The sequence below is a fragment of the Rhinatrema bivittatum genome, chromosome 2 (genome assembly GCF_901001135.1).
Source record: "Rhinatrema bivittatum chromosome 2, aRhiBiv1.1, whole genome shotgun sequence".
NCBI classification, from domain to species: Eukaryota; Metazoa; Chordata; class Amphibia; order Gymnophiona; family Rhinatrematidae; genus Rhinatrema; species Rhinatrema bivittatum.
Genome location: NC_042616.1, coordinates 601598457 through 601613800, shown reverse-complemented (window position 1 = coordinate 601613800; position 15344 = coordinate 601598457). Strand labels below are relative to the sequence as shown.

The window sequence follows — 15344 nt, the reverse complement described above, 5'->3', positions numbered from 1 at the left end:
GCAAATTTTGAAAGGGGTTTTGTATGCAAAAGTTCCTTGTTCATGTGTACTTTTAATACCGATATTGAAAAAAGAGTATGTGCAAACTCATGTTTTTAAGCGCATACAAAGAGGGCACGTTTGGGACATGTTGGGGTATGGTTTACATCTCACATACTTGCCTATTTTATAGCTAGCATGAGTATCCATCATTAAGAATGCATGAATGCTTTTGCACCTGCTCATTGCACCAAATTCAAACATTCATTGTCCTTTTTGGACCTGATGCTTGGTGCTCTGGCTTATGCTTCCAGTGCTACCCTTAGAGTGGCACTGGAGGCGCCAGGAACAGGACAAAGGGTTTCTTGCTCCCGTCATTAAAAACAAAGGTATCAGAGAATTTTGGGGAGGATTGGGAGAAGGAAGGGAAGGAAGCAGGGTCCGTACATTTTATAATCCTTGCAAGTGGGTAAGCAGGCTGTACTTTTTGTTTATTAAAAAAAAAAAACCAGACAGGGGGGCTGTACTCAATTAAGAGGTTTCAGGGAGTAAAAATAAACATGGCCCAACAGTTCTACTTTGCCAGATATCTTTTAAAGGTATCCGGTTAAGTAGCACATTATCCGACCACACAAGGCTGGATAACCTTAGACCTGCTCAGAAGCATCCTGAGGTTCCATGGGGAAACAGGAAGGAGGCCCCATGGGGGAGGGTACAGGGAAGGCTGGAGGGAAGGAGATAATCCAGTGAGCACTGGCAGGGAAGACTGATCCTCATGAGGCCCAGGGCGGCCATGTGTGGAGATCATTTGACTGGTGTGCCACTGCAGGTGGTGATTGTTGATGGCCACCTACAGCCAACACTGCAGCAGCATTGACAGAAGGAACAGGGTCCACTGCTTCTTCCTCAGTCTTGTCTATGAAAATAGAAAACAGTGTGGGGCAAGCTGTCAGCTGATATGCACAGAGGGGTGATGTGCATCATTATAAAAACTGTAAGAGTGCCTTCCATTTATGGGAGGGGTGGGGGCAATGGGATGTGAACCGAGCAGTGGGACACCCATTTGCTATAAGGGTTTGCAAGGCCATATATAGGGACTATCAGATACAGAGACTTCTGTACCACTGTCCTTTACTTCATGGTGCCTACCTCATGATAACAGCTCAGAGGTAGGCACAGTAACAGGGTTGCTTACACCCGGCATTTAGTCTCTATGTGCTTGACTCCTTTTCAGTCTTTCTGATAACCTTAGTTAAAATGTAAAATTACAGGTGAGATTTACATGTAACTCAACCATGAAACATAAGAACATAAGAACTTGCCATGCTGGGTCAGACCAAGGGTCCATCAAGCCCAGCATCCTGTTTCCAACAGAGGCAAAACCAGGCCACAAGAACCTGGCAATTACCCAAACACTAAGAAGATCCCATGCTACTGATCCAATTAATAGCAGTGGCTATTCCCTAAGTAAACTTGATTAATAGCAGTTAATGGACTTCTCCTCCAAGAACTTATCCAAACCTTTTTTGAACCCAGCTGCACTAACTGCACTAACCACATCCTCTGGCAACAAATTCCAGAGCTTTATTATGTATTGAGTGAAAAAGAATTTTCTCCGATTAGTCTTAAATGTGCTACTTGCTAACTTCATGGAATGCCCCCTAGTCCTTCTATTATTCGAAAGTGTAAATAACCGATTCACATCTACTCGTTCAAGACCTCTCATGATCTTAAAGACCTCTATCATATCCCCCCTCAGCCATCTCTTCTCCAAGCTGAACAGCCCTAACCTCTTCAGCCTTTCCTCATAGGGGAAGCTGTTCCATCCCCTTTATCATTTTGGTTGCCCTTCTCTGTACCTTCTCCATCGCAATTATATCTTTTTTGAGATGTGGCGACCAGAATTGTACACAGTACTCAAGGTGTGGTCTCATCATGGAGTGATACAGAGGCATTATGACATTTTTCGTTTTATTAACCATTCCCTTCCTAATAATTCCTAACATTCTGTTTGCTTTTTGACTGCTGCAGCACACTGAGCCGATGATTTTAACATGTACCAGAAGGAAAAGTATACATAATTTTTTTTTCATCTTAACCCTCACCCGGCAGGACCGACGCCGACCGCGAGGCAAGGCAGGCTCCCTTCCTTCCCTGCAAACCACGCGGCGAGAAACCCGCCCCCGAAAGCCAGCCAGCCAATCGACAGACGGCTGCAAGGCAGCCAATAGGCAGAGGCACAGCGGCCCTTTAAATTAAATCCCTGCCCGCGAAAAGCCCTTTTCCTTGGCGACTCACCGTGGAATTTGCGGCTGGAGACGGCTCAGACGGGCGATCAGGCCTGCGCAATCGGCGCCGGCGTCCCATCGGGGTAAGGCCTGTTTTTCATCTTAACCCTCACCCGGCAGGACCGACGCCGACCGCGAGGCAAGGCAGGCTCCCTTCCTTCCCTGCAAACCACGCGGCGAGAAACCCGCCCCCGAAAGCCAGCCAGCCAATCGACAGACGGCTGCAAGGCAGCCAATAGGCAGAGGCACAGCGGCCCTTTAAATTAAAAACCAGCCAGACGCCACGCGTCGAACGCCACGCGTCGAAGGAGCGCGTCAAAGGGGCTGGCCCCTTTGTGCGCCCCTTAGTGCAGACCTGAGTGCAGACCACCACAATCATCTGGAGCACTACCATCCTACTAACGCAATCAATAGGACAAGTGTAGTAAGTACAAAACATCCCCCAACTCCAACTCGTTCTACTGCATGACCTCTGTAAGCAAAAATTGTTTTCCTCATCACCGCTAATCGGTACTTACACCCCAGGATCATCACTATATTAGTCTAACATCACTACAAAGGACCACATCTAAATCAAGCACAGATCTCCAAAACTAAACTAACCACATAACCAAACATGACTGTTTCAACCATTCCTATCATCCACAACTTCAAGAGACTCACAACAAAAAAACAAGCTACACCACACTCCTTACAAAAAAGACTCATTCCTATCATCATCTCTCCTCTAAACCAACTACTCGGCCTCTCTCTCTTCACCTTATCACTGTTGAACGCACAGTCTTTGACTAAGAAAACTCACCTCCTGCATGACTACCTGCTGGAAACAAACACGGACCTTTTTGCAGTCACTGAAACATGGTTAAAACCAGAAGACATAGCTACTATCAACCAACTCCCTACGCACTCGCACAACATATTCTCTATTCCTAGACTCAAAAAACGAGGAGGCGGTCTCCTCCTTGCAGCAAGAAAAACATTTGGAATGGAACTAAAAACTATTATATCATCGCATTCCCTGGAATTCGCTGTATTCAAAGCAGCCCACCTACAAATAGGTCTCATATACGCTACCCCAGGATACCTAGAATCCGATCCTTCAACTCTAATTGAAAATATAACCAAGCACATCAATACCGACACACCAGCGATCCTCCTGAGGGACTTTAATCTTCACGTAGATGTATCTCCTCTATCACCGAGCTGCGAAACATTCCTAAATGCACTAAACTTCATGGGTTTTAAACAACTAATTAAAGAACCGACACACAAAGCAGGTCATACGCTGGACCTCATCTTCATCAACCAGGATCTTTCCACCTCCTCCCACCCCACATGCCTCACTATTCCCTGGTCGGACCATAAACTGATCAACACCGTACTAAAAATAAACATACCTACCCCCTCAAAAAAGCAAAATAACACTATCCAATTCAGGAAAATATGCAGCCAGGAGACAATAAACAATAGCCTAACTACTGAACTCAACAATCTGGACCTCACTAACGCGGACTCAGCCATATTATCCTGGAACTTCATCACCAAAAAAGTGGCCGATTCTTCATGCCCAACCATCACCAAAACTGCCCTAGCTAATAGACAACAGAAAACCATGGTATACACCAAAACTAAAATCCTTAAAACAGGAGCTCAGAAAAAAAGAACTACTTTGGCGTAAAAATCCAACATCTTCCAACCTCTCGACATTCAAGTCCACGATGCACCTATACAAAACATCCATCCTGCAAGCAAAAAAAGATTTTTACTCACAAAAAATACACAACTTCATCTTTGACCCCAGAGCGCTTTTCTCACTGATCTCGTCCCTCACGAAACCTCCATCGTCAGCCATTTCAGATGATAAAGCGGCAAGCAAAGCAGAAGAACTGGCAATTTACTTCAAGAACAAGATCCCAAACCTACTAACGCAGTCCAAGAACAACAACAGTTACACGCCAGTTTCACCACATATAACCTTCCCATCACAAAAGACATGCCTGAGAGAATTCGAAATGACTGCCTCTTTAGAAATAGAAAACATTCTAAAAAAAATGAAACCCTCCTCACATCCTCAGGATACCATTCCCATCAATCTCCTCATCTCATGCGCTAAAACCATATCCATGTTACGAGCGCGCGCGGGCGCGGTCGTCGTAAGCGGGTGGTGGTGAGCCCTTGGGCCACGGCAGGACTCAAGGAGGAGCCCCAAGCCACACCATGGGAGGTGAGCTGAGCAGGCATGGTGAGCCAGGCAGGCAGGAACAGAAGCAGGGAGTCCGACCCTCAGCCGGACCTGCATGCCCATGGTAGCCAACACGGGGAAGTTGACTAATGAACGGTCCTCCGACTGTTCCCGGCCCTTTCGGACCTGCCGCTGGGAACGGCAATGGGCAGCAGGCCGGACAGAGGCGAGGGCAGACAGAGTCCTTACACAGAGGACGTGAGACGAGGGCTGAAGCAGACATCCAAGAGAGGCTGAAGCAAGACGTTGGAGACATCAGGGCAAGGGCTGAAGCAAGAAGGAAAGGTCCAGGCGAGCAGGAACTCCGATGCTGGGATACTCACATCCGAAGCCCTTTCGGCTGGCAGAAGCTCAAGAGCCCGTGGGACGAATCCCTCCTGTTGGCCACTCCAGGGCCCAACAGGACAGAAGGCTCAGGAACCAGACGAGGACGTAGGTCAAGGCAGAGACACGAAGACATCCGGGCAAGGGCTGAAGCAAGACACTGTAGACAAGGCTGGACGGAAACATGGCACTGTCCATCAGGGCGCCCTACTCAGCCCACCCGTGGGACTGAGTCGCGGACCACCCTGTCCCAGATGCGCCCTACACAGCCCAGGAAGGCTGGTCGCGGACCACGCTGAGAAGGAGGGTGCGGGGAAGACCCAGGCGAACAGGAACTCCGATGCTGGGATACTGACATCCGAAGCCCTACGGCTGGCAGGAACAGGAGCATACATCTAGGCAGAGACACAGGACAGGAACCCATCAAGGCATAGGCGAAACCGGGGGACCTGGATCGGCAAGGTTACAGACGACTGTAGAGCCCGATCCGGAGGCCCTTTGCAAGTGAACAGAAAGTCCTTAAATACTGGAGGTAGAAGGCAACTCCCTGGGAGGAGCTTGCCAGGACCGCCCACCGCTGGTCCTATAACTAGGGTAGAGAGCTGCGGGCCAGCCCCTAGGGAAACGGGCGTGGCTGAACAGGAAGTCCAAACGCTGGCAAGCAAGCCACAGGCACAGCTAGGCCTCTCAGGCCCTGGAGCAAGTCCCGGATGGAACACAGGCGAGGCCCAGGCTTCAGAGCGGCCTCTGGAGGAAGGTAAGAGACCTCCTGTAGCGCAGCAGCAGGGGGGATCGCAACAATCCAAACCCATTGCACAAATCATCAATTGCTCCCTATCTCAAGGACTAGTCCCTGACTCCCTCAAAATGGCAATTATAAAGCCGCTCCTGAAAAAACCTAATCTTTCACCAGATATCCCATCCAACTTTCGCCCAATAGCTAATCTACCTTTCATTGCTAAAATTTTAGAACGAGTAGCAAACAAACAACTCACAGAATATCTAAATGATAACAACATTCTCTCTCCAGCCCAGTTTGTTTTCCGCCAGTCCAGAAGCACAGAAACCCTCCTAATCTCCTTAACGGATTCCATATTATTGAATCTTGAAAAAAGATGTCCTTGTCTACTCATCCTCTTAGACCTATCAGCAGCATTTGATACGGGCAATCATAATACATTATTAGATCGTCTGTCAGACATTGGAATTAGAGATACAGCCCTCAACTGGTTCAAATCGTTCCTCAAAACAGACAATATAAAGTCAAGGTCAACAAGGAAGAATCTCAACCAATCACCTGTGACCTGGGAGTCCCACAGGGATCGTCCCTCTCACCAACCTTATTCAATATTTACCTCCTCCCACTTTGCCAACTCTTGCTCAACCTAAATCTCATCCACTACCTATACGCAGACGACGTACAGATTCTAATCCCTATCACTGAATCTCTCCAAAAAACTCTAGATTTCTGGAATACATGCCAACAAGCCATCAACAACTTACTCACAAGTCTAAATCTTATTCTTAATCAAAACAAAACAGAATACCTACTCATTTCTCCAGATGGAACTCACTCACTCCCCTGCACCAACCTCACCACTCAACTAACACTGTCACCACAAGTCAGAAATCTAGGAGTTATACTTGACAACCAAATGAATTACAGAGCTCTCATCAATAATATAGTAAAAGACTTCAAATTACAAGTCTTAAAAAGACTTAGACCACTCCTCCATTTTCAAGATTTCCGATTGGTTCTACAAGCAATCATACTCACGAAAATAGATTACTGCAACTCTCTTCTAGTAGGCCTCCCCGCAAATGCCTTAAAACCATTACAGATGTTGCAAAACGCCTCGGCAAGGATCCTAACCAAGACCAACAAAAGAGACCACATCTCACCCATCTTAAAAAGCCTACACTGGCTACCCATCAATTTCAGAATACTCTTCAAAGTGCTTTCATCAATACACAAAGCAATACACAACCTGGCCCCACTCAAGCTCAAAATCCCTCTCCAACTCCACACCTCTACTAGACCAGTGAGACAAGCCTACAGAAACAATCTCCAGATACCACCAATGAAATCAACGTTAAGCAAAAGAGCATTCTCCACAGCTGGTCCCAAACTCTGGAATACGCTCCCGCCGGAACTCAAATCAGTGCAATGCCACATTATCTTCAAAAAAAGACTTAAGACTTGGCTCTTCCACCAAGCTTTTCCATAACATCAGTCTGCTGAATTGTCTCTGCCAAGGTCCCCTTTAGGTCATTTCCAATGGAATAAAGAGAACTATTTATAAAGAGAACTATTTAAGATCCTCAGTTATTTTCAATAACCTACAAGAGAACTACACAAGAACCAGACAAGTACAACTCTAAAAAATTCTTTGAACCCTCTATGAATACCCTAAGAACAACACAAAGAATTCTCTAAAGAATTCTCTAAAGAATTATGCAATTCAACTTCAACTCCTTGGCAGTCCAAAACTCTACCTACTTAGGCTATGTATATTATATCTCTTTGTTATTAACCCCATATATTTATTTCCAAGTTATTTATACCTGTTCTTTGTAAGACATTTACTTGTCACTGTTATTGTTCAAAATGTAAACCGAATTGATCAGTAATTCTGTTACTGGAAAGTCGGTATAGAAAAGTTCTAAATAAATAAATAAACATAATTCATCAATTTGTCATTATATTAGAATTCTTTGTAACCGGATCATTATTGGCACTTCTATAACTGTAACTATTTTTTTTACTATTTGTGTCTATTTTGTAAATCGTTGTGATGTTAAATAACGACAGTATAGAAAAGATTTTAAATAAATAAATAAATAAATAAATAAATAAATAAAATATGGAGTATGTCTTGGATTCCTATGCTTCGTCGATCATTATTCTGTCACAAGGCAAAGGGTTTTTGTTGGAAGGGAGGCATGGAGATTTCAGGTTTAAGGTATTTAGAGTTGGTATTAACAGCTTAGTTTCTTATGTAATAGGCCTATGACTGCTATGCAAGTAGCATGTCAAGGCCTGGTAGGCCAGGAATCAGCAGTTGTGCTTTGGCACCATTTCGTTAGATGAATACCTATTGGTCCTAGAAGGATGGTGACTTATGTGCTGGAGAGATATTTCAGCCTTTGGCTAAGAGAGTGCTTAGTTGGCTGGTAGGTAATAATCAGGTATGTGATGAATATGGCAAACAGAAAGACTATGTTGACAACTCTCAGATGGGAGTTATGTGAACTGCCTGGTATGCAGCTCTCCAGTCATTCCCCCTCTAGAGGCACAGCTACTGGACCTTCTTCTCAAGGACTTCTATTTCTACAGATGAGAAGTTAGAATAATATGCTTTTAGTTGCGAAATGCAGATGCTGTGACATCCTCAGTGATAGTTTTCTATTAATGCCAGCTAAACCTTTTTCTGCCAACTACCTTAACAGAGGCTCCTTCACTTCCTTTCATGGTGTTAGGATTTGTGGACCCTTGGCCCAAGGTGGGGTTGACGCTACCTGAGGGGTTGGGCCACGCAGGTCCCCACCGTCGGGAGGCAAGGCTGGTCGGGAACAGAGGCAAACAGGAACTTTGCCAGTACCGGCCCTGGTTCCCTGTAGGTTGAGCCCTTGGGTGCCGGGGCTGGCTGGTCTTAGGTGCACTTGTGTGTGGCTGGTCCCGGAGAGAGTAGGCGGCTGGAGGCAAGGAGTGTTAGCAAAGTTAGGGATAGTCCAAGACCGAGGTACTCTCGGAGGGAAAGGGAGAGAAGGCCTCAAGGGGTGAAAGGCCACTACAGTTCTGAGGACATTGGGGCAGGACCGCGTGGGAGTGCCCCTGAGGAGAGGAGGTGCAGAAGTAGAAGCTTGTGCTCTGATATGCTGAAGCAGGGCTAGAGCGGAGGATCCGCTGTAGCAGGTACGAGTAGAGTAGTAGCGCAGAGGAACTGCCTGAGACACAGCAGCTCAATAGCAGGACCTTGCAATGTAGAAGCACTGAGGGGTGCCCCGAGGAGTGGGGACACAGAGACACAGTCCAGTAATGTCACAGCACTGAGCCAGGTCGTGTAGAGAAAGCACTGAAACAGGATCTCTGATGCAGAAGTGCTGAGCCAGGCCCCGAGGAGCGGGCAGCATGGAGACAGGGTCCCAGATGAGGTAGCGCTGAGCCAGGTCTCGAGGAGCGAGAAGCGTGGAGACAGGGTCCCAGGTGTGGTAGCGCTGAGCCAGGTCCCGAGGAGCAGGAAACTCAGAGACAGGATACCGATATGAAGCACAGGGATCTGTAGAGCAGGAACGGGTCCAGAGTACTGGAGCAAGCACCAGAAAGGAACCAGGGAACTCGTTGCCAAGTCGGTTAGTGGTGGCTGGAGGTAGTCCTTAAATATCCCGGGCCTGTGATGTCATCAGCCGGGGAAGAGCCTGAAGTTCCCACCATTGGCCCTTTAAAGGGAGGACAGATGGCGCGCGTGTGCGCTAGGGAGGCCCAGGGTTGGAACGCTGGTCAGTGACGTCCCAGCCATCACGTGGAGACAAGGAAGCCAGGAGGAACACGGCGGCAGCGGCTGGCCACAGCCGCGACTACACCGGGAGTAGAGAGCCAAGCATGAAATGATGTGAGTTGAACCGGCCGCAGGTGGCTATCATAACACATTGTATCCTGCCACTTGGAAACCTACTTCTATTCAACAGTTGTTCTTCCTCCTACTTCTCCTACACCAGCCAATCACTGGTGTCCTTATACCCCACTCTTACATCAACCTGCTCTTTATTTCTTTTGCCCATGCTCTCTCATCCCTCCCTCATCCTCAACCACACATCAGTGGTCTTTCTCTGTTCCTCCTCCTAAGAAACTGCCTTCATTTTTTCACCACCATACTGCCCCACCTGGCTGCTGAACAATCACCACCCTGTTTATCTCTCTGCTTCCACAGGAAGTTGGAAACTGAATGCTGAGAAGAAGAAGGGGAGATGTTTTAAGTGGGAGGAGGGGAGAGGGTTGCTGGGGAGAGGGGGGAGAGAGGTTGGAGTATAGGAGTGTGGGAGAGACAGATAAGAGACTGGATGAAGAACATCAAGAGAGTGAGGAGTGACAAGCTAGAAGGAAGATATTACGGGCAGAAGAGAGTCTGAAATAGGAGGAGGGAAAAATATTACATTAGTAAGCCCTTATGAAGGAAGCTATAAAAGCAGATTAGAGAGAAAGGACTGAGAGCATCACCGTCTTTTGATTTATTTATTTTCAGTTTTTACAGTGAAAGTTAATGTTCACGAGAAAGTCCGATTAATACATATAAATAAAAACTCTAGTACTCACAAAGTTCATTTCTTAGATGAGACTAAAAGGTCATTAGTAAGGAGCAAGCTTAATGTGTGTCAACACATAGTTACATAGATACATCTCTGATGCTGGGTATCTGATTGAAGCCAAACAATCATTTTACATTGATCACTGATCACCTTTCAAATGCTAAATTAGATCTGCTAGGCTCAGACTAATCGTGGCAGCAGATAACTAGCATAGGGTTTCCACCTTACACAGCTCATACCATACAAATTAATCCCATCCTACTTGTGCCCTATTGCATGCATGAAGGTGTAGTCCTTTTTTTAAGAAAAGCAGAAATACAACTCCTTGAATCCAGTGAGGCAAGACCAGAATTGAATCAACCTGTTCAGGCTGACCTGGGAGAAGTGGCAACTCTATGCTAATGACTTACAGCCACCATTAGTCTGAGTCAGATTTGAACTGATGAAATGGAGGCAAAATTTTCCATTTACGTTTGTCCATTTTACTGAACATTTATCCCCTCTTGTTCATTATATTCATTTTTTGATAATTGTTGAAATCTTTACAGCTATTAATTTGAGTAATTGTTGAGTTTTCTGTCACACAGAAGGTTCTTAAATGCTTTTTTAAAGTGTGGATGACAAAGAGGATAGAGAAATGGATTAATTGCTGAATTGAGCCGAAGCAAGCATCCTGCTGTTTCATACCAAGCAAGTTGGATGCATGTTAGATTACAGAATTCACGGATGATAATAAGGGATGAGAGTGGGGACCAACAAATGCAAAAAACAGTTATTATAAGAAAAAGAGATTTTGCTACTTTTCTGTCCCTTGATGTATTAGAAGTGTGGGATATTGTATTTTTCTTTGTAATTGTATTCATTGCTCCAGATGTCTTTGGGAAATCTTGATTGTCTCCTCTATGCTTTGCAGAAAAAAGTTGGTTATTCTTCACCATGGTATTAGAATTCAAACACAAAATGGAATTTGACCTCTTCTGTTGTGCTCCTACATCACGATTAGATGACATGTAGACTTCTGCACCATCAGTCGTTACATAGAAAATGTCTTCTGAGTCTTCATCACTGGTCTTCATTTTATATTTCTCTATATAATTTTTCTTGTTCTTTTTACGTTTATTGATGGTGAAATATATATTTAAATTAAAATAAATAATAACGGAGAAAGGCAGAAAGAAATCTACACTGCAAGCAAAGAAACGGAAATATCTGTTGTGGAAGAATTCAGGTATGCATTCCCCATCTGGAATAACACTGAAGCCCACTATAATATCCCAGCATGATATTGCTGGTGTATATATAAGGAAAGATAAGATCCACGCTATAGTCATTTTTACAAATGCATGACTGGTAATTCCTTGCTGGGCTCTGTAAGCAACCTACAAGTAAAATGAATAAAAACACAAAATGAAGACATGCAACCACAAATTGTTTATCTGACTAATCACGCTTGATATTTACAATTTGATGTGTTAGAAATTTTGAGGTCAGTATAGAGTAAGGAAAGTGCTGTAGTTAAACAAACTTCTTAGTTAAGCAGACCTACATACTTAAGAAACATGATCCAATATTATAGTCTCTTTTTAGTTTATTAAGGTCTAGTAAGGACAGTGAAGTGTTCATAGTTTCATAATAAATGACAACAGATACAATCCAAAATGTCTGCCCTGCAAGTTGTTAAGGATATTAACTGCCACTCCATGCAGGTTACCCCCATGCAGAAATGTTCTACCTAAAGTTAATAACAGCCAATAACACAGAGATTAATATAATCTGTAACCAAGGCAAAAGAGTATTAACCAACTACAGGATAACTGTAATACAAATAAAGGTGTCAGCCAGCAAGGAAACAAGTTTAAGACTAATCGTAGAAAATTCTTTTTCACTCAACGCACAATAAAGCTCTGGAATTTGTTGCCAGAGGATATGGTTAGTTCAGTTAATGTAGCTGGGTTCAAAAAAATATTTGGATAAGTTCTTGGAGAAGTCCTTTAACGGCTATTAATCAAGTTTACTTAGGGAAAAGCCACTGCTATTAATTGCATCAGTATCTTGGGATCTTCTTAGTGTTTGGGTAATTGCCAGGTTCTTGTGGCCTGGTTTGGCCTCTGTTGGAAACAGGATGCTGGGCTTGATGGACCCTTGGTCTGACCCAGCATAGCAATTTCTTATGTTCTTATGTTAAGTGCAAGACCACCTCGAAGGTGGTTGCCCAGATCTCTCAGTCATCCACCCAGAAGAAACCTGAAAGTAATAGAAGGTGAAGTTCTTTTTATGTACTTTTTTTATGTATGCAATTAAAATCAAGCATAACATTAAAAAAACTGCTTATTTGCAAAGACAAACAATCAAACATAGCGTTCAGAAAAATCAGCGTGACTGCAGAAAAAACAAAACCCCGACTTCAGATGACGTTTTGGTTTCCCTGCATCATGGGGACTTATCTGATAGCGTGGAATTTTTCCGTAGAAATGAAATGCTCTAATCGGATCCCACGATCTCCGATGAAATGTAAAGATTGGCAAAGAACTGACCCATCCCATTGCTGTATTTAAAAGATGGAGCTACCTCTGAAAATGGAGTGTCAAATGTCTGACATCACAACCTACAAGAAAATAAGCTTTATTAGTACGAACAACACGGCAGATGAAAACAAGTATCATCTGCCTATAAGATGGTAATGAAAAACAAGGAAGAAATTAGAGAAAAATGGTAAGATCCAACTCAGAGTTCAATTCCACAGGCGCAAATGTTTGCAAATGATAAATCCATTTTTGCTCTAACTGTAGTAGGTGACGGGAAAAGTCAACACTTCACCAGTGTGAAGTTAATTGAGCCAGAACACAAAACTGGAGATCTTGAAAAGTATGTCCCATCTTTAAACAGTATTCCACCAACAGTACAGACAGCTGATTATGCTTTAAACAGCTACGATGTTCTATCATACTGTTACTGATCGTGTGGGTAGTTTTGCCCACATAGAATTTATCACATGGGCATTTGATGACATATATGACCTCCCTAGGATTGACTGTTCGATGTATGATGGAGAAGAATAACTCGATATAAGTATGAAAACTCAAGAGTAGCTGTGCTCATCGAGATCAAGCACACTGAGCAGTGACCACAAGGGGTATGTCCAGGTATAAAGCTGGTAAGTCTCAAAGATTCCCATTGAAAGTCAGAATGAACCAAGTGACACATAGATTTTTTCCCCGTGTGAAGGCAAATTGTGGGGGATCTCAAAATGTAGGATAAAGGTGTAATAAATGACAGTATTTCCAAATAGTTTTACAAGCAATGCCAACTCCCGGGAAATAGGGGAGTACACAGCTTAAAGAATCTGAAGAGTCATTTTGTCGGGGGGCTAAAAGCCAATCCCTATAGGAAAAACCTAGCATGCAGATAAGCTTTCTTTATAAAAGACCATGGATAGCCGGAGATATAAACCATGTGGTCAAAATCTTTGTGATCACCTGGTTCATTCAGACTTTCAATGGGAATCTTTGAAACCTACCAGCTCTACATCTGGACATACCTCTTGTGGTCACTGCTCGGTGTGCTCAAGTCTGTACTGTTGGTGGAACACTGTTTAAAGATGGGACATACTTTTCAAGATCTTCAGTTTTGTGTTCTGGCTCAATTAACTCCACACTGGCGAGGTGGTGACTTTTTCTGTCACCTATGACAATTAGAACAAAAATGGATTTATCGTTTCCAAACATTAGCACCTGGGGGATTGAACTCTGAGTTGGATCTTACCATTTTTCTCTAATTTCTTCCTTGTTTTTCATTACCATCTTATAGGCAGATGATACTTGTTTTCATCCGCTGTGTTGTTCGTACTAATAAAGCTTATTTTCTTGTAGGGTGTGATGTCAGACATTTGACATTCTGTTTTCAGAGGCAGCTCCATCTTTTAAATACAGCGATGGAATGGGTCAGTTCTTTGCCACTCTTCACACTTCATCAGAGATCGAGTGATCCGAGTAGAGTGTTTCATTTCTATGAAGAATTCCACGCTGTCAGATAAGTCCCCCTGATGCAGGGAAACTAAAACATCAGCTGATGTTGGGGTTTTGTTTTTTCTGCAGTCATGCTGATTTTTCTGAATGCTATGTTTCATTGTTTGTCTTTGCAATTAAGCAGCATTTGAATGCTATGCTTGATTTTAATTGCATATAGTAAAAAAAGTACATAAAAAGATGTTCATCTATTACTTTCACGTTTCTTCTGGGTGGATGATTGAGAGGTCCAGACAACCACCTTCGAGGTGGTCTTGTACTTCCTGGCTTGCTGACACCCTTATTTGTATTACAGTTATCCTGTAGTTGGTTAACACAGGGAAACAAGACTTGCATGTCGCTCCTTCCCATCCCCCATACAAGAACACACATGACAACAGTGTGGATTTAAAACAAGGCCACAGTTTATTATCAACTAGACCCGAGCCCTTTAAATTATTAACATTATAACCAAAATATCTGCCCCCCCCCCTTTGTCTCCTTCTTCCCCCTCTTCACTTACCACCGTGTCCCAATGGTAAGGCTCTATCGACATTCCTCCTTTCTTACCCCGCCGCAGCCCCTAGCGAGGGTAAGCAGCGGCCTGAGCATCGGCCCCCCCTCTTGCTCATAGGCCTTCCCGTGTAGCAGCCCCAAGCTATATGGGAATTTCCCCCCCCCCCCTCCAATAACCTTTACAATGCAATACAAACATACCACTTAGAGCTCGGGTTTCCACCACAAACAAAGATAACTGTTTGGTTATCTTTGTTCCCCCACTGCGGCCCTAGGCATACCGGATTTGTTGCTCCAATCCTTCTTGCAATGCATTATTGTCGTTCCCAATGTCAGAAAGGTGTACCCCATAGCTCCTGAAAAACCTGCTGATCAACTCCCACGACCAATCATGCCGTATCCAAACACACACACACCCCCCCCCCCCCCCCCCCCCCCCGTGCACCAGCCATTTCCCAATTTGATGGTTCACTTTTTTGACACCACTACGAAATAATGACTCTGTATGATACTTCATTCGGATTATAATATCCAACCACCCAGTTTCGTTCCTGGCATCATATTCAAGATACCCGCCAGGTCCTTCCTCATGTGCATTACCAAATCCCTACCCGACAACTTCCCAATATCATTACCCCCCCAAATGTACAATCATGATCCAGGAACAGCTCCGTGTCCTCTTTA

The 15344-nt window shown here is 44.3% G+C and overlaps 1 protein-coding gene across 1 annotated transcript in view; it reads right to left on the bottom strand.

The window, feature by feature from the left end:
• Nucleotides 1-15344, bottom strand: part of LOC115083370 (histamine H3 receptor-like) — a 36869-nt gene that overhangs the window by 2787 nt on the left and 18738 nt on the right. The window contains exon 3 of the mRNA XM_029587170.1: nt 11133-11519. Coding sequence (XP_029443030.1) covers nt 11133-11519 — 387 coding nt within the window. The remainder of the gene's footprint in view (nt 1-11132; nt 11520-15344) is intronic.